Below are 25,185 nucleotides of genomic sequence, written 5' to 3'. Positions count from 1 at the left end.
GACTGACTGGAAGCTCTATCTTCTGTTCTCTTCCTTACATTAAGTATATGCAGCTTCCTAAAGGCTTCAGCGCTGGAAAGCTGTCTAGACACTGTGAATTCACTTCAGAGGATCTTTCACTGTAAGCAAGTGAGCATGAGGTAAGGGGGGGGTGTTTGGACATTGATAAAGCCAAAGTAGCTGGAGGTGGGGAGATTCAGGCTGGAGGTGAGGAGGAAGTTCTTCCCCATGAGAGTGGTGAAGCCCTGGCATGGGTTGTCCAGGGAGGTGGTTGAGGCCCCGTCCCTGGAGGTGTTTAAGCCCAGGCTGGATGAGGCTGTGGCCAGCCTGATCTAGTGTGGGGTGTCCCTGCCCATGGCAGGGGGGTTGGAACTAGATGATCCTTGTGGTCCCTTCCAACCCTGACTGATACTATGATACTATGAAAGTAAGGGGCAAGTGAATTACAGTTTCTCTTTGGCAAGCATTACCCTTCTTCAAGCTGTTGCTGTTTTAACCCCTAACATTCTGTGACTCTGTGAGACATAGAAGTTCCTCAATTCTGAACCTGCCATCGTTTTTCCTGCATTTTTCTTTTGTTATTTTTGATGTGCTGAAGTAGAAGCTAAACCTAGAACCACTAGACACTAAAAAAAACCTTAACTGACATGCGTTTGTGTTCTCTTAACAGAATCTGGTTCTGCAATTACTGCTTCCTGTATTGGTTTGGGGCACTCTACAACACCTCCCCCTGGACAGGCAGGAAAGCCAGTGCCAGGATACAATGGTAAGACTCTACTCTGCCCTGGTGAGACCTCACCTGGAATACTACATCCAGTTCTGGGCTCCCCAGTTCAGGAGGGACAGGGACCTGCTGGAGAGATTCCAGTGGAGGGCTATGAGGATGCTGAAGGGACTGCAGCACTGCTGGTGAGGAGAGACTGAGAGCCCTGGGGCTGTTCAGTCTGGAGGAGAGAAGACTGAGAGGGGATCTGATCAATGTCTATCAATAGCTGAGGGTCAAGAGGGAGGGGACAGGCTCTGCTCACTTGCACCCTGGGATAGGACAAGGGGCAGTGGATAGAAACTCCAGCACAGGAGGTTCCACCTCAATATGAGGAGGAACTTCTTCACTGGGAGGGTCACAGAGCCCTGGAACAGGCTGCCCAGAGAGGTTGTGGAGTCTCCTTCTCTGGAGCCTTTCCAGCCCCATCTGGATGCATTCCTGTGTGACCTGTCTGGAAGTCATTTGCATGCAGAGGCTGCAGCCACTGACTTCTGAATGCAAAAGTATTTTCCTACCTGGGAACCCTGATTGAACACAGTGTTCTGAAAATAATTACATTTAAGATCAAACCATCTTCAGGAAAAGTGCTGACATCATTAGACAGAAAGAGCTAAGCTGGTTTTTTTCTTCTAATACTTGGCAGTGGATGTGAGCATTAATAAACCATTTTCAGTAGCTCTGGTTTTTGACATTTACAATTGTAGCATGAAGACAAGCAGTAGAATCATAGAATTGTCAGGGTTGGCAGGAACCTCAAGGAGCATCCAGTTCCACCCCCCCTGCCATGGGCAGGGACACCTCACACTACACAGGTTGCTCACAGCCACATCCAGCCTGGCCTTCAAAACCTCCAGGCATGAGGCTTCCACCACCTCCCTGGGCAACCTGTGCCAGTCTCTCACCACCCTCATGGGGAACAACTTCTTCCTAGCATCTAATCTGAATCTCCCCAGTTCTAGTTTTGCTCCGTTCCCCCCAGTCCTATCACTCCCTGACACCCTCAAAAGTCCCTCCCCAGCTTTCTTGGAGCCCCCTTCAGATCCTGGAAGGCCCCAATTAGGTCTCCTAGGAGCCTTCTCCTCTCCAGACTGAACAGCCCCAACTCTCTCAGTCTGAATCCATAGCAGAGCAGCTCCAGCCCTCTACTCATCCTCATGCCCCTTCTCTGGACATGTTCCAGCACCTCCAGATCCTTCTTGTAACAGGGGCTCCAGAACTGCACACAGTGCTCCAGGTGGGTAGCTTAAAACAAACATTAAAACACCGCTGTGAAGTTTGTCCATAGTTGTAGTAAATGTGGAGAAATGGAAAAATCTAATTGCATCACACATCCTATCAGATGAGAACACTGGGACAGGCTGCCCAGGGGGGTTGTGGAGTCTTCCTCTCTGGAGGGATTCAAGCCTTGCCTGGATGTGTTCCTGTGTGATCTGCTCTAGGTGACCCTGCAGAGGGGGTGGAGTGGATGAGCTTTCAAGGTCCCTTCCAGCCCTTAACATTCTGTGATTCTGTGCTGAAGGCTGAATGTTGATTAGGTCATGAGATTATCCTGCTTGGCACTCCCACATTCATTAATTCCTTTTGTTCCTTGATCTGTTGCCTCCCTGAAATGTGCCCTAAGTTGATATCCATGAATACAGACACTGTCCTCTGCCCAAAAATACACCACTTAACAGGACCTCCTTTCCTATCTTACTCTTTTACAGTGATGATTCTGGATGAAAATAAGGAACCAGTGAAAGCAAAGACTTTGGGAAATATTGTGGTAAAGTAAGTGAACCTAAGTATCTCACAGTTAAGAGGAAACTCTTACTTGGGTTGATTGCCTTTTGTCTAAAGCTTTTATATAGAGAGGTAATAATAGGTCATAGAATAATAGAAGTAATGAGGGTTGAAAAGCAAGGCTGCCTCTGATATTGATACCAAACTGCCAGAAATTCTTGTGTCCATTTAATGTTGAAAAACTGCAGGTGAGACTGTGTGAGCAAATGAGCTGAGTGAGCACTCAGAATGAATCACAGAATCAACCAGGTTGGAAAAGACCTAAGAGATCATCAAGTCCAACCTATTACCTAACACCTCCTGGCAACTAAACCATGGCTCCAAGTGCCACATCCAGTCCTTTTTTGAACACCTCCAGTGATGGTGACTCCCACCACCTCCCTGGGCAGCACATTCCAAAGGCAAAGGCAGAGAGGGACCTGGGGGTGCTGGTCGATGGCAGGCTGAACATAAGCCAGCAGTGTGCCCAGGCAGCCAAGAGGGCCAATGGCATCCTGGCCTGCATCAGGAAGAGCAGGAGCAGGGAGGTCATTCTGCCCCTGTACACTGCACTGGTTAGGCCACAGCTTGAGTCCTGTGTCCAGTTCTGAGCCCCTCAGTTTAGGAAGGAGGTTGACTTGCTGGAAGGTGTCCAGAGAAGGGCAACGAAGTTGGTGAGGGGTCTGGAACACAGCCCTGTGAGGAGAGGCTGAGGGAGCTGGGGTTGCTTAGCCTGGAGAAGAGGAGGCTCAGGGGTGACCTTATTGCTCTCTACAACTACCTGAAGGGAGGTTGTAGACAAACAGAGGTTGGTCTCTTCTCCCAGGCAACCAGCACCAGAACAACAGGACATAGTCTCAAGCTGTGCCAGGGGAGGTTTAGGCTGGAGGTTAGGAGGAAGTTCTACACAGAGAGAGTGATTGCCCATTGGAATGGGCTGCCCAGGGAGGTGGTGGAGTCATCATCATTGAAGGTGTTCAGGAGGAGACTTGATAGGGTGCTTGGTGCCATGGTTTAGTTGATAGGTGGGTTGGATGATAGGTTGGATGTGATGATCTCAAAGGTCTCTTCCAACCTGGATTATTCTAGTCTAGTCTAGTCTATTCTATCAAGAATTTTTTTCTCACATCCAGCCTAAACCTCCTCTGGTGCAGCTTGAGACTGTGTCCTCTTGTTCTGGTGCTGGTTGCCTGGGAGAAGAGACCAACCCCCACCTGGCTACAACCTCCCTTCAGGTAGTTGTAGAGAGCAATAAGGTCTCCCCTGAGCCTCCTCTTCTCCAGGCTAAGCAACCCCAGCTCCCTCAGCCTCTCCTCACAGGGCTGTGCTCCAGACCCCTCCCCAGCTTTGTTGCCCTTCTCTGGACACCTTCCAGCAACTCAACATCTTTCTTAACCTGAGGAGCCCAGAGCTGGACACAGGACTCCAGGTGTGGCCTAACCAGTGCTGAGTACAGGGTAGAACAACTTCCACACTATTTCTGATCCAGGCCAGGATGCCTTCCCTTCCATTGGCTTTAGTTCTGTCACAGTTACACGTGTTAAAGAAATATGTTGTGTGTCAAGATCTCATACCTTCCATGCCTGCTTGAGGAGTCCTGTAGCAAGCATGATTGCTGAGTGTTCCTCCTTCAGTTATAAAGAAGTTGGCCATTTTCTTAATTGTTGGCATGGAGTGGAGCCTCCCTGATGTGCTGCACGAGCAAGACATTGGATTGTTCCCTTCACTGTTTTGTCTTTCTCTTTGGTGAAGCAGTGCAGCAGTGCAGATTGACAGGCTTTGACTCATGGCTGTGATGCTGCCTCCTCTTTCCCTCTCTCTGAGTCCCAGCTGATGCACATTTTTTAGAGGAGGAATGTGTTGTTTTCTCCGTGCAAACAGCAAGATGGCTCTGTGTGCTTTGCATGAAACAGTGTTCATTTGGGGAAGTATTTGGATAAAATACATACAGGAAAAGGCTCCAGCAACAGTAAAACAGAAAGAAAGAATAAACCTGTGCTGTGCATTGTGTAGATCACAGAGTCATAGAATTGTCAGGGTTGGAAGGGACCTCAAGGATCAGCCAGTTCTAACCCCGCTGCCCTGGGCAGGGACACCTCACACTACAGCAGGTTGCTCACAGCCACATCCAGCCTGGCTGCAAAAACCTCCAGGGATGAGGCTTCTACCACCTCCCTGGGCAACCTGTGCCAGTCTCTCACCACCCTCATGGGGAATCTACCCATTTCTAGTTTTGCTCCATTTCCCCCAGTCCTATCACTCCCTGACACCCTCAAAAAAGTCCCTTCCCAGCTTTCTTGTAGCCCCTTCAGATCCTGGAAGGCCACGAGAAGGGCTCCTTGAAGTCTTCTCCTCTCCCACCCCAACTCTCTCAGTCTGTCCTCATAGCAGAGCAGCTCCAGCCCTCTGATCACCCTCCTGGCTCTTCTCTGGACACCTTCCAGCACCTCCAGATCCTTCCTTTAACAGAGGCTCCAGAACTGGACACAGAGCTCCAGGTGTGGTCTCAGCAGAGTGGAGCAGAGGGGGAGACTCACCTTGCTGGCCCTGCTGGCTGTTCTCTTGTTGCAGCCCAGGTTCTGGTTGGCTTTCTGGGCTGTAAGTGCACACTGCAGGTTCCTGTTGAACTTCTCATCTACCAGCAGCCCAGGTCCTTTTCTTCAGTGCTGCTCTCAAGCCAGTCTATATCAGTACCTTGGATTGCCCCAGCTCAGCTGCAGGACCTTGCACTTGGTCTTGTTGAGCCTCATGAGGTTGTCATGGGCCCAGATCTGCAGGCTATCCAGGTGCCTCTGGACAGATCCCTTCCCTCCAGCCTGTCTGCTGCACCATTAGTGTTCAGTACCATTTAGCACACTCCTGTCAGATGAGTTCCATGAGCTTTAATTTATATTGTTTTAAGTTACCCCTTTCTTAGCACATTTCCTTGGAGGTCTCTGTTTAGTTAACACTGTGAACATCTTTCTCTGTCTTCCCTTCTGCCATCTCACTGTTGGCAGAACCTTTCCTTACCTCTGTAAAGCCTGATGGATTACTGCTCCCCACAGCCCATGCCAGCTCTGGATTCTGGTTGTTTCCCAGGCTGGTGGGCACTTTGCTGAGACAGATGCCTACTGTGTGATTAACACAGGAGCTGTTTTCACTCTGTGGTGGTTTGAAAGGAAAGGCTCTGCTTTCCCTCCCCCACTGAGAAAGAGACCACGGCTAAACCCAGTCGGAGACATGAGAGTATATTGTACAAGGAAACAGATTCTATGTAACACAACAAACACAGGGATTTTACAATATATACAGGAATATACAGCAAATGAACTCAACCAGAAACCAGACCCCCCCACAGAGGGGGCTCCCCCTGTGCCCCCTTTCACCCCCTACCTCCCTTCTCCCCCAGAGAGGTAGAAGAAGAGACGAGGATGGTTAGCAGGACAGGGGAAGAAGCAGACAGGCCTGTTACAGGGAGGGAGTTAGTGCTTATCTCTTGGCAAGAAGCCCAGAAGCAGATCCAGCCAAAAGGGACAGCGAAGGAAGGAAGACTGAGAGAAAGTTCCAGCTGTGCTGGGACTATCCTCACCTCCCACAATTACTTGGCCAATGAAATTGGTTTAGAATACCAAAATACTTTACAAACATTTAGCCAGTGTGCCCCTTTCTTAAAGGCACAGCCTCAAACAGCCACACACTCACACAAAATACTTCAGTTCTGGACACTTCCTCACTTGCAGCAAACCTTGGCCCTCAAAAGCAGAGCATTCATCCACCTGCTTTGTGGTAACATTTAGGTTAGAGTTGTAACTCAAGAGGCTTTGCTGCTTGCTGAGATGCATGGAAGGAGATGCAAAGATTAGCATAAACCTTCAGTGAACTGAAATTCTGTCCACAGTGAAAGCCTTGGGACAGATGTGCCCATTTTAATGAGCAGTTAGCTGAGGATTGGGGCAGTGGCTACGTGAGCTGGAGATGAGACATAAAGGCTGCAGGCACTGGAGCATGCTGCAGATGTGCAGTGCTAAAAATGTGGTGTGGCTGCCTGCAGCCTGCTTGCTTGGGAGTCAGAGTTACTGAGATGTGGAGGTTTTTTGCTCAGCTGTCCTGCTGATGTAATGTAACTAGGACCACTGTGGAGGCTAAGGTAGCATCACATTAAGCTGTTGTACTGTGTGACACAGCTGTTTGTTTCCAGGATGAAGCCCAGCCCCAGCCTAACTTCCAGCATCTTAGTCTAAACCACCAGGACACACAATCATGTATTTAAAGTGCACAGACGATCTGCCCTGAAGCAACAGACTCAAATGTAGAAGTAGTTTTCCTGTGACACAGGCAAGATTGTGCATCCATAACACTGCTGAGTATGAATAATTCACATTGCTCCAGCCTTTAAGGGACTGTGGTCACAGGATCCCAGGATGTTAGGGGTTGGAAGTGGCCTCCAGAGATCATCAAGCCCGACCCCCCTGCCAAAGCAGGAGCAGAGAATCCAGCACAGGTCACACAGGAAGGCATCCAGATGGGGCTGGAAAGTCTCCAGAGAAGGAGACTCCACAACCTCTGGACAGAACACTGGAACAGGCTGCCCAGGGGGGTTGTGGAATTCTCCCAAGCCCTGCCTGGATGTGTTCCTGTGTGATCTGCTCTAGGTGACCCTGCTCTGGCAGGGGGGTTGGCCTGGATGGTATTTCAAGGTTACTTCTAGCCCTTAACATTCTGTGAGGCAGAAGATGCTGCAAGAGTTATGACCACATGAAAACACAAAGTAAGAGTAGTGCTAAGGGAGGGTTTTGGCTTTGAACTGGTAGCAGATACAAAGGCTCAGCACTGGCTGCTCTGTGGCTTGGCATGCAGGATGAAAGAGAAGTTAGCAGATAGGCAGAAAAATATATGAAGCATGTCCCAAAAGAAAACCAAGCAAAGAACAGTGTGGAAATGATGATGATGAAGGAGCCTGGCTCCTCCTGTCTCACTTTTCTGTGGTCCTGTTGCTTGTGATAGGAAAGCAGAGCTGTCTCTGGAGCAGTCATGCTTACTTATGCATACCTGGCACTTTTTTTTGGTTCAATGTATACCCTCTGAACAGAAATAATCCCAAAAGGCTTTGAGTATCAACTCAGTCTTTGGACAAGGAAGCAACAGTTTTTAAACACAGAACTTTTGTAGGTGTGTGTTGTGTTTCCTAGGGCACAAGCCCTGTGAGGAGAGGCTGAGGGAGCTGGGCTTGCTTAGCCTGGAGAAGAGGAGGCTCAGGGGAGACCTTATTGCTCTCTACAACTACCTGAAGGGAGGTTGTAGCCATGTGGGGGTTGGTCTCTTCTCCCAGGCAACCAGCACCAGAACAAGAGGACACAGTCTCAGGCTGTGCCAGGGGAAGTTTAGACTCGAGGTGAGGAGAAAGTTCTTCACAGAGAGAGCTGTTAGGCATTGGAATGTGCTGCCCAGGGTGGTGGTGGAGTCACTGTCCCTGGAGGTGTTCAAGAGGGGATTGGATGTGGCACTTGGTGCCATGGTTTAGTAGTCATGAGGTGTTGGGTGACAGGTTGAACTTGATGATCTTTGAGGTCTTTTCCAACCTTATTGATTCTATGATTCTGTGAGAGCAGAACCCAGCTCAGCATCTCAGAATGTTCTTTTTGTGTGTGTGTGTGTGAAGAAGTTGAAGAAAGAAAGAGATTTTTGCTTCCAGGTTGCTGTTATTTTCTACCTATCTCATTTTGTCCCTCCTGGCTCCTTGCACATAGTTACCATCCAGTTCTGCTCCCTTTGGAATTCATGGCAGCATTCCTGCTGACAGCAGTGGAATGGAGTTATTTTGGGCTCTGGGAATTTTAATTTGATGTCCTGGCAAGATTCCAACACCCAGGATTATGTTCTGGAATGCTGGAGTCTATCTTTACTAGTGTTAGTAATTACTTGTATTTGCACAGCACCTTAGAAATTCCCCTCAGTCACAGTGCTAAGAACTTTACCTTCGTGGAAGAATTGCATGTGCCCATTGCTCTGCAACTGTTTTGCCTGAAAGATGGAGACATGGAAGGTGGCATTCAGGAGTTGCTCAGTATCACAGGATCACACAGGCTCTCAGGATGCTAGGGGTTGGAAGGGATCTCCAGAGATCATCGAGTCCAACCCCCCTGTTAGAGCAGGAGCAGAGAATCCAGCACAGGGCACACAGGAAGGCATCCAGATGGGGATGGAAAGGCTCCAGAGAAGGAGACTCCACAACCTCTCTGGGCAGCCTGTTCCAGTGCTTTGTGATCCTCCCAGTGAAGAAGTTCCTCCTCATGTTGAGGTGGAACCTCCTGTGCTGGAGTTTCTATCCATTGCCCCTTGTCCTATCCCAGGGTGCAAGTGAGCAGAGCCTGTGCCCTCCCTCTTGACCCCCAGCCCTCAGATATTGATAGACATTTATTAAATCCCCTCTCAGTTTTCTCCTCTCCAGACTAAACAGCCCCAGGGCTCTCAGCCTCTCCTCCCCAGGCAGTGCTGCAGTCCCTTCAGCATCCTCACAGCCCTCCCTTGGACTCTCTCCAGCAGATCCCTGTCCCTCCTGAACTGGGGAGCCCAGAGCTGGATGCAATATTCCAGATGAGGTCTTAGCAGGGCAGAGTAGAGGGGGAGAGGAACCTCCCTGGCTCTGCTGGACACACTCCTCTGAATGCACCCCAGGACCCCATTGGCCTTCTTGGCCCCCAGGGCACATTGCTGTCCCATGCAGAAGCTGTTGCCCACCAGCACTCCCAGGTCCCTCTCCACAGGGCTGCTCTGCAGCAGATCCCCTCCCAACCTGTCCTGCTGCAGTTTATTCTTCCTGCCCAGCTGCAGGACTCTGCACTGAGCCTTGTTGAACCTCATCAGGTTCCTCTCTGCCCAGCTCTCAGTCTGTCCAAGTCTCTGAATGGCCTCACAGCCTTCAGGTGTCTCAGCCAAGCTTCCCTCTGTTTGTCAATGCAGTGTCAGAAATGTACATGTCCCTGGGCTGGTAGCACCTGCTCTTGTGACCTGAACATCATAAGAGACTTGTAATGACACCAGTGTTGCTAGGCTACAGAGGGGGTGTCTCACTGCTAGAGACATTGCTGTCTGGTGGCACAGGGACACTTTCAGAGTGGAAAATAAAATAGCCCTTGGCTAAAGATTCTCTGGTTAGGAATGCAGGCACATGCCAGTAAAATCTGATTTTATCTGTATAATGCTCTTGCAAGGTCATTCCCTTTCAGGTAGTACTTGGTTAAGCTTCAGAAACCCTGTGTTGATATGCTGTGGTGGGTTGAAACTGCCCCCCCAGCTAATATGGGGAAACTAACCCCAAAATAAAAATCACCAGCCCAGCTCATTGGGGATGGAAGCAAATGAAGCTCTATTTACAAGCAGACTGCAATCTAGAAATAGGAAGTGCAATGTGGATTGGAATGGCATGGAGTAGAATAGGAATGGCATGGAGTAGAGTAGGAATGGAGTAGAGTAGGAATGGAGTAGAGTAGGAATGGAGTAGAGTAGGAATGGAGTAGAGTAGGAATGGAGTAGAGTAGGAATGGAGTAGAGTAGGAATGGAGTAGAGTAGGAATGGAGTAGAGTAGGAATGGAGTAGAGTAGGAATGGAGTAGAGTAGGAATGGAGTAGAGTAGGAATGGAGTAGAGTAGGAATGGAGTAGAGTAGGAATGGAGTAGAGTAGGAATGGAGTAGAGTAGGAATGGAGTAGAGTAGGAATGGAGTAGAGTAGGAATGGAGTAGAGTAGGAATGGAGTAGAGTAGGAATGGAGTAGAGTAGGAATGGAATAGAGTAGGAATGGAATAGAGTAGGAATGGAATAGAATTGGAATAGAATAGAATAGGAATCGAATTAACCAGGTTGGAAGAGACCTTTGAGAGCATCAAGTCCAACCTGTCCCCCAACACCATCTCACCAACTAAACCATGGCACCAAGTGCCTCATCCAGGCTCTTCCTAAACACCTCCAGGGATGGTGACTCCACCACCTCCCTGGGCAGCAATGGCCAATCTCTCTGTCTGGGAAGAACTTTCCTCTTCTCCAACATAAACCTCCCCTGGTGCAGCTTGAAACTGTGTCCTCCTGTTCTGGTGCTGGTTGCCTGGGAGAAGAGAGCAACCCCCACCTGGCTACAACCTCTCCTCAGGGAGTTGTAGACAGCAATAAGGTCTCCTCTGAGCCTGTACAATATTGATATATTTACAATTTATAAACAACACAGAAACTCCTCAGAACCCTTGGATGGATCCAGGGGGACTGTTCACCTCCTCCCCCATTCCCTCCCTCCTTCCTCTTACCTCACACAGGAGTCAAAACAGAGATCCCCTGGCAAGGCCACAGGACAGAGAGAGGAAAGTTGCAAGCAGAAGCAACAGAAGAAGAAAAGAGAGCAGGAAGTGTTTCTGCCTCTGCTCTACATCCCCATTAGCAAGCCAATGACTTCTGTAGGCCTTAGCATTGCTTTCCTTTTGCATCCAATGGTAATTTATTTGACTTTCAGTCTTTGCAGTCGGGGACTAGGCTAAAGTTCCCCCTTCAAGCTGTAACACAGGGCCAAGGACACAAGGGACCAGAGACAGAGCAGGGGGTTGGTTGTTAGACTTAGCCACAGCACAGCAACGCAGCCCAGGTCAGCAGAAGCATCAGCCAGAGCGGAGGAAGCAGAACAGAGGGAGAAATGCAGTATGTACAACCCCCCCTTTGCTGCCAGTCTGTCCAATGGGATTGTTTAGACCTTACTGTTGTTCTACTTTTTCCACCTGAGGGTGATGTGTTTACATTCCACTACTTTCTGTTCAAGAGCCGTGGAAAATGATCCAGGCAAAGCCTGAAATGACCACCTCTGGATAGAGTTCAGTGCCATGTGCATATGATCATGACACACGGCTGGTCTGTGGTTAAGAGGAACTTGTCTGGCCAGTGAATATATCTGAATGTATTGATTCACCTGAATACAAAGCATGAATGAATGTAGTTGTTGTGGCTGTGTTTCTTACTGCTTCCCTCTGCTCGTTTTTGTCCAAGGTTGCCTCTGCCTCCCGGAGCGTTCTCAGGTCTCTGGGAAAATCAGGAAGCATTCCACAAGTTGTACTTCCAAAAATTTCCAGTAAGAGTTCTGAAATGAATGGTGTCAACTGTTTGGGAATCTTGCAGAACTGAATGGCAGTAGATTTCAACTGGGTAACACACGGAATGATCATATCTTACTGGAGCAGGGGAGCCGTGATAGATCTGTGCTACAGTTAGAAACACTTCCAAGGTCTGCAACAGAAGAAGCAAACCTCAAGTTTAGAAAGCAGCCCTGAGGAAAAGGACTTGGGGGTGCTGATGGATGAGAAGCTGGACAGGAGCAGGCAGTGGGAGCTGGGAGTGTTCAGCCTGGAGAAGAGGAGGCTCTGGGGAGACGTAGTAGTAGTAGTCTGCCAGTACCTGAAGGAGGCGACAGGCAGGATGGAGAGAGACTGTTTGCAAAGGCCTGCAGGGACAGGACCAGGGACAATGGCTTCAAACTAGAGCAGAGCAGATTTAGATTGGATGAGGAACAAGTTCTTTAGCATGAAGGAGCACAGAAGGCAAATCAGATCCTGGGCTGCATCCAAAGCAGCACTGCCAGCAGATCCAGAGAGGTGATTCTGCCACTTTGCTCTGCTCTGCTGAGACCTCACCTGGAGTGCTGTGTGCAGGTCTGGAGCCCTCAGCACAGGAAGGACATGGAGCTGATGGAGAGGGTCCAGAGGAGGGCCACAAAAATGATCAGGGGGTTGGAGCAGCTCTGCTACAAGGACAGGCTGAGGGAGCTGGGGGCAGTGAGCCTGGAGAAGAGAAGGCTCTGGGGAGACCTAATAGCAGCCTTTGAGTACCTGAAGGAGACTACAGGAAGGATGGAGAGAGACTGTTTGCAGAGGCCTGCAGGGGCAGGACCAGGGGCAATGGCTTCAAACTACAGCAGAGCAGATTGAGATTGGATGTTAGGAACAAGTTCTTTCCTATGAGGGTGGTGGAACAGGGGCACAGGTTTCCCAGGGAGGTGGTTGAGGCTCCTTCTCTGGAGATCTTCAAGGTGAGGCTGGAGGAGGCCCTGGGCAGCCTGATCTAGTTGGGGATGTGCCTGCTGACTGCGGGGAGGTCGGACTGGATGAGCTCTGGAGGTCCCTTCCAGCCTGGAGCTTTCTGTGATTTCTATAAAGGCAGCTGTGCAATATTTTCTGACATAAGAATGGTGACAAATATTACAGCAATAAATCTTTGGCGCACCAGAAACAGATTTGGTTTGGAATGACCAGGTGTGTACATTGGTTTCATGGGAAATGAACTGCTGTGGCTAGTACTATTTCTGAGTTAATCTTTCTTTGTGTTGTGTTCAGGGATACTATGACACCATGGATGCAGGTTATATGGATGAAGATGGCTATCTGTATGTCCTGTCTCGAGCAGATGATGTGATCAACGTTGCCGGGCACAGAATCTCTTCGGGGGCGATTGAAGAGGTTAGCGCTGCCTGACAGGAAAGCAGAAGAGGGAAGGATGTGTAAAGAAAGCTGAGGCTGAAAACCTTAAGAAAAGCTCTCATCATCTTTTTGGTTTGGGGTTGGGGGTTTTATTTGTTGGTGGTTTGGGTTTGTTTTGTATTGCATTGAGAATTTTGACCATAACGTTGTTTCAGGCCTCGCCAAGTGAGGTGCTTTACCTCATGGAGTGCACTCAGGCACAGTGCAGGGGCTGGCATCTGGGGAGGAGGAACAGCAGGCACCAGGACAGGTTAGAGGCTGTGAGGCACAGGAAGTTGCACATAAATATGAGGAAAAATAATTTCCCTGTGGGGGTGACAGAGCCCTGGAACAGGCTGCCCAGGTGGGTTGTGGAGTCTCCCTCTCTGGAAATATTCAACACCTGCCTGGATGTGTTCCTGTGTGATCTGCTCTAGGTGCTCCTGCTCTGGCAGGGGGGTTGGACACATTGAGCTTTTGAGATCCCTTCCAGCCCCTAACATTCTGTGAAATTCTGTGATTCTTAGAGGCAATTTCAGCTCATGCCTCTAAAGGAGGGCCCCACCAAAGTGTCTAAGTGGTAAATCCAGACAGAGCCTCACTGGGACAGCCATGCAAGCCATCTCCAGCTGATGCAGCTCCAGAGGGTGATGAGAGTCCAGCACTGAGGGAGGGTGCTTCACCGGTGCCTCTTCCCACTGGGTGGGATTCTGACTTTTATTTTTGACTATGACTGGGGCTGCCAGTGACAAATTTCCCTGATGGCATGCCAGTTGCTTACTCAGGGGCTGTAGAAGAGGTGTGATGGGCATACAGAAGGGAAAACTACCCTCTTAAGAACCCTCAACTGGTCGCTGAATCCAAGCAAACATAGAAGAAATTCTGACTGCACACTGATCAAATTCTGTGGTAGTTTTAGGCTATCCCTTTAAAAGTTTTCCATAGATCTAGAACAGAAAAGTAGTAAAAGGTAAATAAATCACTATTGGGTGTGAAAAGGAAAACAGAGATAATTCTAAGCAACCCCACTGGCAGATCTGAGGACACTTTTCCTAGGCACAGCCTGAAACTGCAGCAGATGGAGAGAAACTGCAAAGGCCTACAGCAACAGGATGAGGGGCAATGGCTTCAAACTAGAGCAGAGCAGACTTAGATTGGCTGTTAGGAACAAGTTCTTTACTGTGAGGGTGGTGGGACACTGGAACAGGTTGCCCAGGGGGAGGCTGGGCGAGGCCTGATCTAGTTGGGGATGTCCCTGCTGACTGTGGGGAGGTTGGACTGGATGAGCTTTGGAGGTGCCTTCTGACCTGGACAATTCTGTGCTTCAGTGATTCCCCAGACTCATCTTGAGCTCTGTCTCTCTGATTTTCTCTCTGCCTAGTTAGGTCTTTTAGGTGAGAAGCTTTTCAATTCACCTCTTGAAGAAGGCTAAAAGACTGTTGTTAATCCATACACAGCCAATGGCTGGTTAAATGGGAAGGAGTGAACCAAGACCACAGTTAGCTTTGCACTAAGATCAGTGAATACAGAGAGGTTTGCCATCTAATGAAGTGACAACTCAGCATGTTCAGCAAGTTATTATGACAGCAGGAGCAGGGAGGTCATTCTGCCCTGTGCTCAGCACTGGTTAGGCCACACCTTGAGTCCTGTGTCCAGTTCTGGGCCCCTCAGTTTAGGAAGGATGTTGAGTTGCTGGAAGGTGTCCAGAGAAGGGCAACAAAGCTGGGGAGGGGTTTGGAGTATAGCCCTGTGAGGAGAGGCTGAGGGAGCTGGGGTTGCTTAGCCTGGAGAGGAGGAGACTCAGGGGTGACCTTCTTGCTCTCTACAACTACCTGAAGAGAGGTTGTAGCCAGGAGGGGGTTGGTCTCTTCTCCCAGGCACCCAGCACCAGAACAAGAGGACACAGTCTCAGGCTGTGCCATGGGAGGTTTAGGCTGGAGGTGAGGAAGAAATTCTTCATAGACAGAGAGACTGGCCATTGGAATGTGCTGCCCATGGAGGTGGTGGAGTCACCATCACTGGAGGTGTGTGAGACTGGATGAGGCACTTGGTGCCATGGTTGATTGGATGGTGTTGGGTAATAGGTTGGACTCAGTGATCTCAAAGGTCTTTTCCAACCTGGTTAATTCTGTATTCTGCTCTGTATTCTAAGTCTCTTGTGTCTGTCCATGCCTATGGAATATTTTGGGGGGTTGTTAGCAATTGATTTCATTATTATTACTAATTCAGTTGAGCTTTGTTTCCTGTTCCCCAGTGTGTTCTCTTCCATCCTGCTGTGGCAGACTGTGCTGTTGTGGGCCAGGAGGACTGTTTAAAGGGCCACGTTCCGTTTGCTATCTGTGTCCTGAGAGAAGGTGAGAGCTCGTGTGCTGGCTTTGAAATTCCACCCCCCCAACCCCCCCAGCATAAAATTGCCAGAGCAGCTCAGCTGGAAAGGAAATGAAGCTCTGTTTACAAGCAGACTACCATCAGGAAATAGGAAATGCAGTGGATATGTACACAATGTACAATATTGACATAGATTTACAATTTATAACCAGCACAAGAACCCCCCCCTGGACAAAACCAGGGGGCTACCAACAGCTTCCTCTTCTTTTCCCCCTCCCCCCCCTCTACATGGGACAAGAGAAAGAGATGAGCAGATGGTAGCTTGTTCATACTTAGCCACAAGAAGAATGCAGCCAAGGTCAGCAACAGCCAAGCAAAAAAGCTGCCAGCTGGTACCAGCTAGAGTGAGGAAGCCAAATAGAGAGTGAGTTTATACAACTAACTTGCTGTTAGCTACCAGAGCAATGGGATTATTGTGACCTGCTCTTTAAGTTCCTTTTCCATCCACTGGTGATTTATTTACATTCTACCACTTTTCTACTCAAATATGTGGGAAAGTTTCCTAGGCATCAGCTGGAAACCACCCACAGCTCACCAGTGGCACTAAAGGCTACCTCTGCCAAGGAGAGTTGGTAATTCTTTTGCAACTCCTCTTCAAAGAGTTGCAGCCAGAAATTAGATCATCCTGAACAAGCCTGAGCCCTTCACCCTCTCCTCTTGGAACAGTTTGCTTGTGCCTGTTGGCCCAGGCAGCCTGGAACAACTGGTGTTCCAGTGGGATTTATGTTCCTAGTGATCCAAAACTCATGTGGTGGTCACTGTGCCTTGTGCAATGCCTAGTTCCAAGTTAATCACTGGGGTCACCTCTAACTGGGGGAGTGAGGTTCTTCCAGGAGGTGATTCATTCCACCTGGAATGGTACAAGACACCCTGTGACAGGCTGATGGGACAGCAATGTGCCCTTGTGGCCAAGAAAGCCAATGGTACCCTGAGGTGCATTAGGAGGAGTGTGTCCAGCAGATCCAGGGAGGTTCTCCTTCCCTTCTACTCTGCCCTGCTGAGACCTCCCCTGGAATATTGCATCCAGTTCTGGGCTCCCCAGTTCAGGAGGGACAGGGATCTGCTGGAGAGAGTCTAACAGAGGGCTGTGAGGATGATGAAGGGACTGAAGCACTGCCTGATGAGGAGAGGGTGAGAGCCCTGGGGCTGAGGAAATTGAGATTGAGGAAAGGAGAAGCGATTCCCATGTTTGGTCCCACTCAAATATTACCAAGCAGAATGTTCCTCTTCCTCAAGCTGTTGACAAAAAATAACTTCTTGATGCAAGAGTGGATTTAGAAAGAAGTTCTTTACAGTAGATTCAGATTAGGAAGAAGTCAGGAAGAAGTTCTTCACCATGAGGGTGGTGAGACACAGGTTGCCCAGGGAGGTCATGATGCCTCCTCCCTGTAGGTGTTCAGGTTGGACAAGGTCTTGAGCAACCTGGTTTAGTGGAAGGTGTCCTTGCCCAAGGCAGGGGGGGTGGAATTGGATGATCATTAAGGTCCCTTCCAACCCAAACCATTCTATCTTGGAAAAGCTCCAGGACAGCTAAAGGACATTAACTTAGAATCATAGAATCAGTAAGGTTGGAAAAGACCTCAAAGATCATCAAGTCCAACCTGTCACTCAAGACCTCACGACTATTAAACCATGGCTTCAAGTGCCATGTCCAACTCCTTTTTGAACACCGCCAGGGACAGTGACTCCACCACCTCCCTGGGCAGCACATTCCAATGGTGAACGACTCTCTCTGTGAAGAACTTTCTCCTCACCTCCAGCCTAAACCTCCCCTGGTGCAGCTTGAGACTGTGTCCTCTTGTTCTGGTGCTGGTTGCCTGGGAGAAGAGACCAACCCCTTCCTGGTTACAACCTCCCTTCAGGGAGCTGTGGACAGCAATAAGGTCTCCCCTGAGCCTCCTCTTTTCCAGACTAAACAACCCCAGCTCCCTCAGCCTCTCCTCACAGGGCTGTGCTCAAGGCCTCTCCCCAGCCTCGTTGCCCTACTCTGGACATGTTCAAGAGTCTCAATGTCCTACTTAAATTGAGGGGCCCAGAACTGGACACAGTACTTAAGGCCTAACCAGTGCAGAGTCCAGGGGCACAATGACTTCCCTGCTCCTGCTGGCCACACTATTTCTGCTACAGGCCAGGATGCCATTGGCCTTCTTGGCCACCTGGGCACACTGCAGGCTCATGTTCAGCTGCTGTCAACCAGTCCCCTCAGGTCCCTCTCTGCCTGGCTGCTCTCCAGCCACTCCAACCCCAGCCCGTAGCTCTGCATGGGGTTGCTGTGACCAGAGTGCAGCACACCACTGTTAATGTTCTTCCCTAGGTGTAAAGACAGAAGAGAAGAAGATTCTGGAGGAGATTGTTGAGCACGTTCGAAACACCCTTGGCCCGGTAGCAGCTCTGCAGAAGGGGATGTTTGTGAAGCAGCTGCCCAAGACACGCTCCGGCAAGATCCCCCGGGCCTCTCTCTCTGCCCTTGTCAGTGGAAAGCCTTACAAGGTAAGCTGGAGATGTAGACTTGAATGACTTGGGCACACCCAAGGGCACCATATCATGGCTGTGATTCTCCAGACCGCCCTGCAGCTGGTCCGTGGTGCCAGGTAGCGCACTGCATTTTATTTCGACTGCAGCTTGAGCAGAAGCTGTTCGTGTTCCAGACACTGCCAGGTGATCCTTTCGGTTTCCCCTGATTGCTTTGGAAAACTGAATTCAGAAGATCCTGTCAATGAAATTGGTGGATGCCAGGTTCTGCATGGGACAGTAATGTTGCCCTGGGGGCCAAGAAGGCCAATGGGATCCTGGGGTGTATTCAGTGGAGTGTGTCCAGCAGAGGAACCTGATGAGGTTCACCACGGCTCAGTGCAGAGTCCTGCAGCTGGGCAGGAAGAATAAACTGCAGCAGGACAGGTTGGGAGGGGATCTGCTGCAGAGCAGCCCTGTGGAGAAGGACCTGGGAGTGCTGGTGGGCAACAGCTTCTGCATGGGACAGCAATGTGCCCTGGGGGCCAAGAAGGCCAGTGGGGATCCGGGGTGCATTCAGAGGAGTGTGTCCAGCAGATCCAGGGAGGTTCTCCTGGAGCACTGCCTGGTGAGGAGAGGCTGAGAGCCCTGGGGCTGCTTAGTCTGGAGAGAAGACTGAGAGGGGATCTGATCAATGTCTATCAATATCTGAGGGCTGGGGGTCAAGAGGGAGGGCACAGGCTCTGTTCACTTGCACCCTGGGATAGGACAAAGGGCAATGGATAGAAACTCCAGCACAGGAGGTTCCAGCTCAACATGAGGAGGAACCTCTTCACTGGGAGGGTCCCAGAGCCCTGGAACAGGCTGCCCAGAGAGGTTGTGGAGTCTCCTTCTCTGGAGACTTTCCAGCCCCATCTGGATGCCTTCCTGTGTGCCCTGTGCTGGATTCTCTGCTCCTGCTCTGGCAGGGGGGTTAGACTCGATGATCTCTGGAGGTCCCTTCCAACCCCTGACATCCTGTGTGATCAATTCTGTTTTAGTGCCCCATGCTTCTCTTCTCTTCTTCCTTTTCAGGTCACACCAACCATCGAAGACGCCAGCGTTTTCAGGCACCTTGAGGAAGCGTTCAAGACCAGTCAGATGTGCTAACACAGTGGTAACAAATGTCTCAGCTCCTGAAGTAGACATAAAGACTTCCTGCTGGGAATTACCACTTTTTAAAAAATCCTTTTTATTTGTTTTTGGTTACTTCTGGAATGTTCTTGATCACATTGTCACAGCGTAATAAAACCTCTGCACCCTGCCAGTCCGTGCTGGATGTTAGCACTGCTGAGAAGCGCAAACACAATGCATGCATCTCTGTGGCCCTGAAGGGAAGGAGCCCCTTGGATTCTCTGCTTCACTGAGGTCTTTGAGCTGTACTTTTCAGCCCATTATTGTATAATGGTATTGGAATCAGCTGTGAAGGGCCTGGAGAATAATCTGATGCAGAGCAACTGCAGGAGCTGGGGCTGATTGGTTTGGAAAAGAGGAGGCTGAGGGGAGACCTCCTGGCTGTCTACAGCTACCTGAAAGGACCTTCTGGAGAGGCTGCTGCTGATCTCTTCTCACAGGTAATTAGTGATAGACCAAGAGGGAATGGCCTCAGGCTGCCACTGGGTAGCTTTAGACTGGAAAGTAGGAAACACCTTTTCAGGGCAAGAGTGGTCAGGGATTGGAATGTGCTGCCCAGGGAGGTGGTGGAGGCACCAAGCCTGGATGTGTTTAAAGGTGGTCTGGATGTGGTGCTTGGGGCCATGGTGACCCTTGCAGAGTAGGGTTCTGGGTTGGACTTGGTGACCCTGAGGGTCTTTTCTGTGATTCTGTGATGTGAGCAGTGACTTGAGTCTGGCTAAGACAATGTACAGAAGGTAAGTTTTGAACTGCTCTGTATTCTTTCACTGGGAAGTAAACTGGGGGCAGCTGCTCCAAGGGCAGGGTGCTTGCAAGACTTTGTTTACTCTTTGCCCCAACACACTTCACTCCCTGCTGCTGCCTGAATTTGAGCATGAGCTGTGACAACAAGGGCTGAAAAAGCAATCCTGTGAATTAGGAGCTGGCTTTTTGCAAGGGAAGTGTATTCCAACAATACTGTACCCACTCATCGTGCTGTTTGCACTTCTGGGCTAAAATAATCCACCAGGAGGCTGAGGAAGGAGAAGGAGGAACCTCACCACCGATTGCAGTTCAGCCCCCGAGGAAGTGGAGGTAAAAGAGCCACCACCAGGTCTCTGGGAGGTTGTGTACTAACCCAAGCCCATCAGGTGCATCAGCAAGCTTTGTGCGCCCTCTTGTGTCACATCCTGACCAGAATGAAGCCACAGTAACTCACACCTGCTGGCTGCAAAACCCCTGCTCAGCTAGGAGGAGCTGGCATCCAAACCATCTCAGTGTTACCTTGTACCAAGGTTAACAATTGAGATCTGTTACTGTGTACCAAGCTTAGCAGAAACACAGCTAGCACTGCATGGTTTTTTAATTGACATTGGGGGGGAAAAAAGAAGGTATCTTTCACCAGCTGATTGCAGTTGTCCTTCTCCCCAGCCCAGGTGCCATTGGGTGATGAATGAAGGCAGGAACCCTGTTGCCATGGAGCAACGAGATTCCAGAAATGCAGAGAGTAGAGCATCTCAGAAGTCCTCCCCCAAGGCCTTTATTGCTGCCTTGTAGAATCCCCAACATTACAGAGTCTCAGAGTCCCACTTACAGCACAAGTCCTGGAAGCCCTTAACAGACAAAGCAGCTAACAGAAGTCCTGAGCAGATCCCCAGCAGCATCCCTGCACCCAAGCCCTAGCCAGAAGTAGCTAACTGACAGAAGCAGAAGTCCCTAGCAGCCCAAACCCCCCAAGCTGTTCCTAACCTAAGTCCCTAACCCAGGTAACTTTAGCTCAGAGTGACTGTTTCTATACTCTCTGTTATCAATCCCTTAAGCAGTAAAACCCAACCATATCTGTAAGCTAAAATCTTTTCCCAATGAGAGGTTCCAGCATGTTCCAATCCAAGGCTGCCAACGTGAGGCTGCTGCTCTTGGCACCCATGGAATGTGATTGTTTTGTTCTAGACAGCTCAGGAATTGGTCCAGCAGGAGCAGGGAGGGGACTCAGCTCTGGTGAGGCCACACTTTAGTACTGTGTCCAGTTTTGGGCACCTCAATACAGGAGAGATGTGGAGGTGCTGGAGCCAGGGCAGAGGAGGGCAAGGAAGCTATGAAGGGTCTGGAGAATAAATCTGATGAAGAGCAACTGAAGGAGCTGGGGAGGGTTAGAGTGAAAAAAGAGAAGGCTGAGGGGAGACCTCGTGGCTGTCTACAACTACCTGAAAGGACCTTGTGGAGAGGCTGCTGCTGGTCTCTTCTCACAGGTCATTAGTGACAGAAAAAGAGGGAATGGCCTCAAGCTGCCCCTGGGTAGCTTTAGACTGGACAGTAGGAAACATTTGTTCAGGGCAAGAGTGGTCAGAGATTGGAATGTGCTGCCCAGGGAGGTGGTGGAGGCACCAAGCCTGGCTGTGTTTCAAGGTGGTCTGGATGTGGTGCTTGGGGCTGTGGTTTAGGGGTGACCCTTGTAGAGCAGGGTTCTGGGTTGGACTTGGTGACCCTGAGGGTCTCTTCCAACCTGAATGTTTGTGTGATTCTGTGAATCCTGCACTCTGCAGGCATCCAGCAGCTGCCCTCAGAACAGTGCCTGCAACAGTTTGCCCAGTGAAAACCAGACCAAGCAAACACTGTTGTAGGTGCAAACCTTGCGGATCAAACTGCTGAAAAGACAGAACTGAAAGGCAGGCCTGGAGCTAAGATCAAGCAGCAGAAAAAACCCAGCAAGTAGGTCAAATGATGATGAAGTAGGTCTTACTTTGAAACTCCCCATTTACATGAAGAACAAACCCCAGTAACACCACCAAGTAATGCCACAGCAGGTAGTAGTTGCTCTTCTCAACATTTATACACCATCTGTGTTAATCACTCTGTCTTTCAGTTAGTTCCTCTGATAAAACTGACTTCTGTGAAGTCTCAGCAAGGCCATCTTGGCTCAAAAGCATAACACTAGACAGGAGCCTGCCTAATGCCCTGTTCCAGTGAAGAAATGGAGGGGGGTTTGCTTCTCCTTCCTTTTTTTTCTGCTAAGGGCAGCCAGCAGTTACAGAAGTGCTCTTCTCCTCTGTGTCTTGAGGACCTATCTGCATACTTTGGTATAGTTCAAGAAACCCAAGGGAAATGAGCAGCCAGCTGGCACTGTATTATGGGGACTGGGGCACCCTAAGATGCTGAGTGAAGTACTACTGCTCCTCTTCCTAAAGGCAAAATGCACAGCCTGTTTGATTGTCTTGCTTTATTTGACAGAGCTTAAAAGCATGGAATTAAGAGCTTGGCTTCTGTGGTTTTGTTCCTGTCAGATATTGGATATAATTTTTCCATCCTCAGCCTCTGTCTTTATTGAAACCTCTCTCTTTTGGGGTGTTTGGGTCTTTCAGTGGCTTATACGTAGGAGAAGGACTAAATGTGTCTGATATGCTTGCTCTGGGTCCCAGCACAGAGCCAAAATGTTCTTGGAGGCTGTATGAATAATGATGCTCATTCATGCTGCCTCCTACCTATTGAACTGTGAGGTTCTGTATGTTACAATTTCCCCAGTGAAAACAAGCTTTGAGAGGTGCAGAGAAAGCCATCACACTTCAGCTGCAACTAGGTACCTGTCAAGGTTTGTTTAGGAGAGCTTTGTAAACCTGCCTGTCCTATTGTGATGACTTCAGTGGTAGATCGAGGAGGAGGAGGAGGAGAGAGGAGGAGGAGGAGAGAGGAGGAGGAGGAGAGAGGAGGAGGAGGAGAGAGGAGGAGGAGGAGAGAGGAGGAGGAGGAGAGAGGAGGAGGAGGAGAGAGGAGGAGGTGGAGAGAGGAGGAGGAGGAGAGAGGAGAGAGGAGAGAGGAGAGAGGAGAGAGGAGAGAGGAGGAGGAGAGAGGACGAGAGAGGAGGAGGAGAGAGGAGAGAGGAGGAGGAGAGAGGAGGAGGAGAGAGGAGGAGGAGAGAGGAGAGAGGAGGAGGAGGAGGAGAGAGGAGAGAGGAGGAGGAGGCAGAGAGAGAGAGGAGGAGGCAGAGAGAGAGGAAGAGGAGGAGGAGGCAGAGAGAGAGGAGGAGGAGGAGAGAGGAAGAGGAGGAGGAGAGAGGAAGAGGAACAAGGTTGGAAAAGACCTTTGAGATCATCAAGTCCAACCTATCACCCAACACCATCTAAAATGAGGAAAGCTTCCACAGAACAAGGCTGTGCTGTATGGGTGGAGCATTGATGAGTTTGGACTGGGAAAAACAGCTGTAGATTTATCCAAGTTCAACAGAGCTGGGGGTGGGGAGGCTCAAATGAAAGCCAGGGTGTAGGGCAAGGAGTTGTTGTTGAAGTCCCATTGGAAGCTGAGGAATTTATGGACAGAGTTAAGTACTTCCCTGACTGGTGGCATGGGCCTCCTCCAGTCTGCAGCTGTCATGGTTTAAGCTTTCCCAAAAGCCCCACTGAAACAGATTTAGATTGCCTCCCTTCTCCCTTTTTTTCCTGGTAGGGGAAAGCAAATTAGACAGGAGGAGAGGGAAAAAAAAAAAGAGAGGCAAAATGACACAAAAGAAAGAGTCTTGAATCGATTTGGAAGTAAAAAGGTTAAGTTTAACAAAAGGCATTTGAGTAAAAGGAAGGTTACAAAGGTATGAGGAAACAGTGTCAATACAAATGTATACAAAATCAGGCACAGCTGGCAAAGGATTCTCTGGATGCAGATGTGGATACTCTTTAATGCAGTCCTTAGGAGTGTGGAGCAGCATGGTACAGGCCCCCACCACGAGCTTGCAGCAACAGCAGGAGCAGCAAAGGGTCTGTTGGGCAAGTGAGGGGCAGGAGCAAGAGGGAGGGACAGGTCCCCCCACCCTGCCCCGAGCCTTCTCTTCCCTAGGCTGAACAACCCCAGTTTCCTCAGCCTACCCTCCTAGCAGAGGTGCTCCAGCCCTTGGATCGTCTGTGTGGCCTTCTCTGGACTTGCTGCAACAGTTTGATAATTTCAGAGAAAAATAAGGGGGAGATGAGGCAGAAAAGCTCAAGGTCTCATTTCTGGGCAAAATGTATAGTACTAGTTGAATGGACAACAGCTTCCAGTCACATCCAGGGAAGCCAAGAGGCTTCATTGTCACAGGTTTAGGAAATTAAGCTGGGTAACTCATCTGAAAGCTTCATCCATACATGCCAGACTGCAGGATCCCAAAGGCTGCACTCAGGGATGCCATAAAGCAGAGCTGAGGCACAGGGAGCCAGGACTGCAGGATCCCAAAGGCTGCACTCAGGGATGCCATAAAGCAGAGCTGAGGCACAGGGAACCAGGACTGCAGGATCCCAAAGGCTGCACTCGGGGATGCCATAAAGCAGAGCTGAGGAACAGGGAACCAGGACTGCAGGATCCCAAAGGCTGCACTCAGGGATGCCATAAAGCAGAGCTGAGGCACAGGGAGCCAGGACTGCAGGATCCCAAAGGCTGCACTCAGGGATGCCATAAAGCAGAGCTGAGGAACAGGGAGCCAGGACTGCAGGATCCCAAAAGCTGCACTCAGGGATGCCATAAAGCAGAGCTGAGGCACAGGGAGCCAGGACTGCAGGATCCCAAAGGCTGCACTCGGGGATGCCATAAAGCAGAGCTGAGGAACAGGGAACCAGGACTGCAGGATCCCAAAGGCTGCACTCAGGGATGCAATACTCATCTGTGGTTCCCCAAATTATCATTGATTTAAAAATAAGCTCTTTTTCCCTCAAGTCAGGGCTGGGGAGACAAGGGTGGCAGCAAGGCACTTCCAAGTCTTACTCCTCTATGCAGGAACACCAGGGGCAGTGCAGGGCCAGATCTGAAAGTCCAGAGGCAGCAGAACTTCAGAGAGGTGACATGGTGCACATGATGCCACATTTGAAGCACCACATGTGCAGGGACAAAGCTTTGTATCAACTCCCTTTAGCTTTCTTCCTATGGCAGAAGCTCCTGTCCAGTTTTTGCCTGCTCTGAGTTACTTTTAGAAAGTGTATGGTTTAACACTGGTTTTAAACTCTGCTTTGCTAACATGTAGGGCCATTGAGATGGCAGCAAAGGCTGACTTTCCCCAAACTCAGGTAAGCACGAAGGCACTAGTCCAAAGTATCAGAGATGGTACTGTGGAGCTGAAATCCAGGCTTTGCCGTGTTTTCTGGGGGTGGTGGAGTCACCATCATTGGAGGTGTTCAGGAAGAGGCTTGATAGGGTGCTTGGTTGCATGGTTTAGTTGATTAGGTGGTGTTGGATGATAGGTTGGACA

The 25,185-nt window shown here is 49.8% G+C and overlaps 1 protein-coding gene across 1 annotated transcript in view; it reads left to right on the top strand.

Moving 5' to 3' along the window:
• The window catches only part of ACSS3 (acyl-CoA synthetase short chain family member 3), a 62,610-nt gene extending 43,570 nt beyond the window's left edge, over positions 1–19,040 (top strand). Inside the window, exons 10-16 of the mRNA XM_054173921.1 lie at positions 671–766; positions 2,473–2,536; positions 11,533–11,614; positions 12,873–12,995; positions 15,250–15,349; positions 17,698–17,873; positions 18,909–19,040. Coding sequence (XP_054029896.1) covers positions 671–766; positions 2,473–2,536; positions 11,533–11,614; positions 12,873–12,995; positions 15,250–15,349; positions 17,698–17,873; positions 18,909–18,983 — 716 coding nt within the window. The 3' untranslated portion in view covers positions 18,984–19,040. The remainder of the gene's footprint in view (positions 1–670; positions 767–2,472; positions 2,537–11,532; positions 11,615–12,872; positions 12,996–15,249; positions 15,350–17,697; positions 17,874–18,908) is intronic.
• Positions 19,041–25,185: the final 6,145 nt, after the last annotated feature.

Source organism: Dryobates pubescens, chromosome 27 (assembly GCF_014839835.1).
Source record: "Dryobates pubescens isolate bDryPub1 chromosome 27, bDryPub1.pri, whole genome shotgun sequence".
In the NCBI taxonomy this organism is placed as follows: Eukaryota; Metazoa; Chordata; class Aves; order Piciformes; family Picidae; genus Dryobates; species Dryobates pubescens.
Note: the sequence above shows the minus strand (reverse complement) of the source record. Positions and strands in the feature narration are given on the sequence as shown.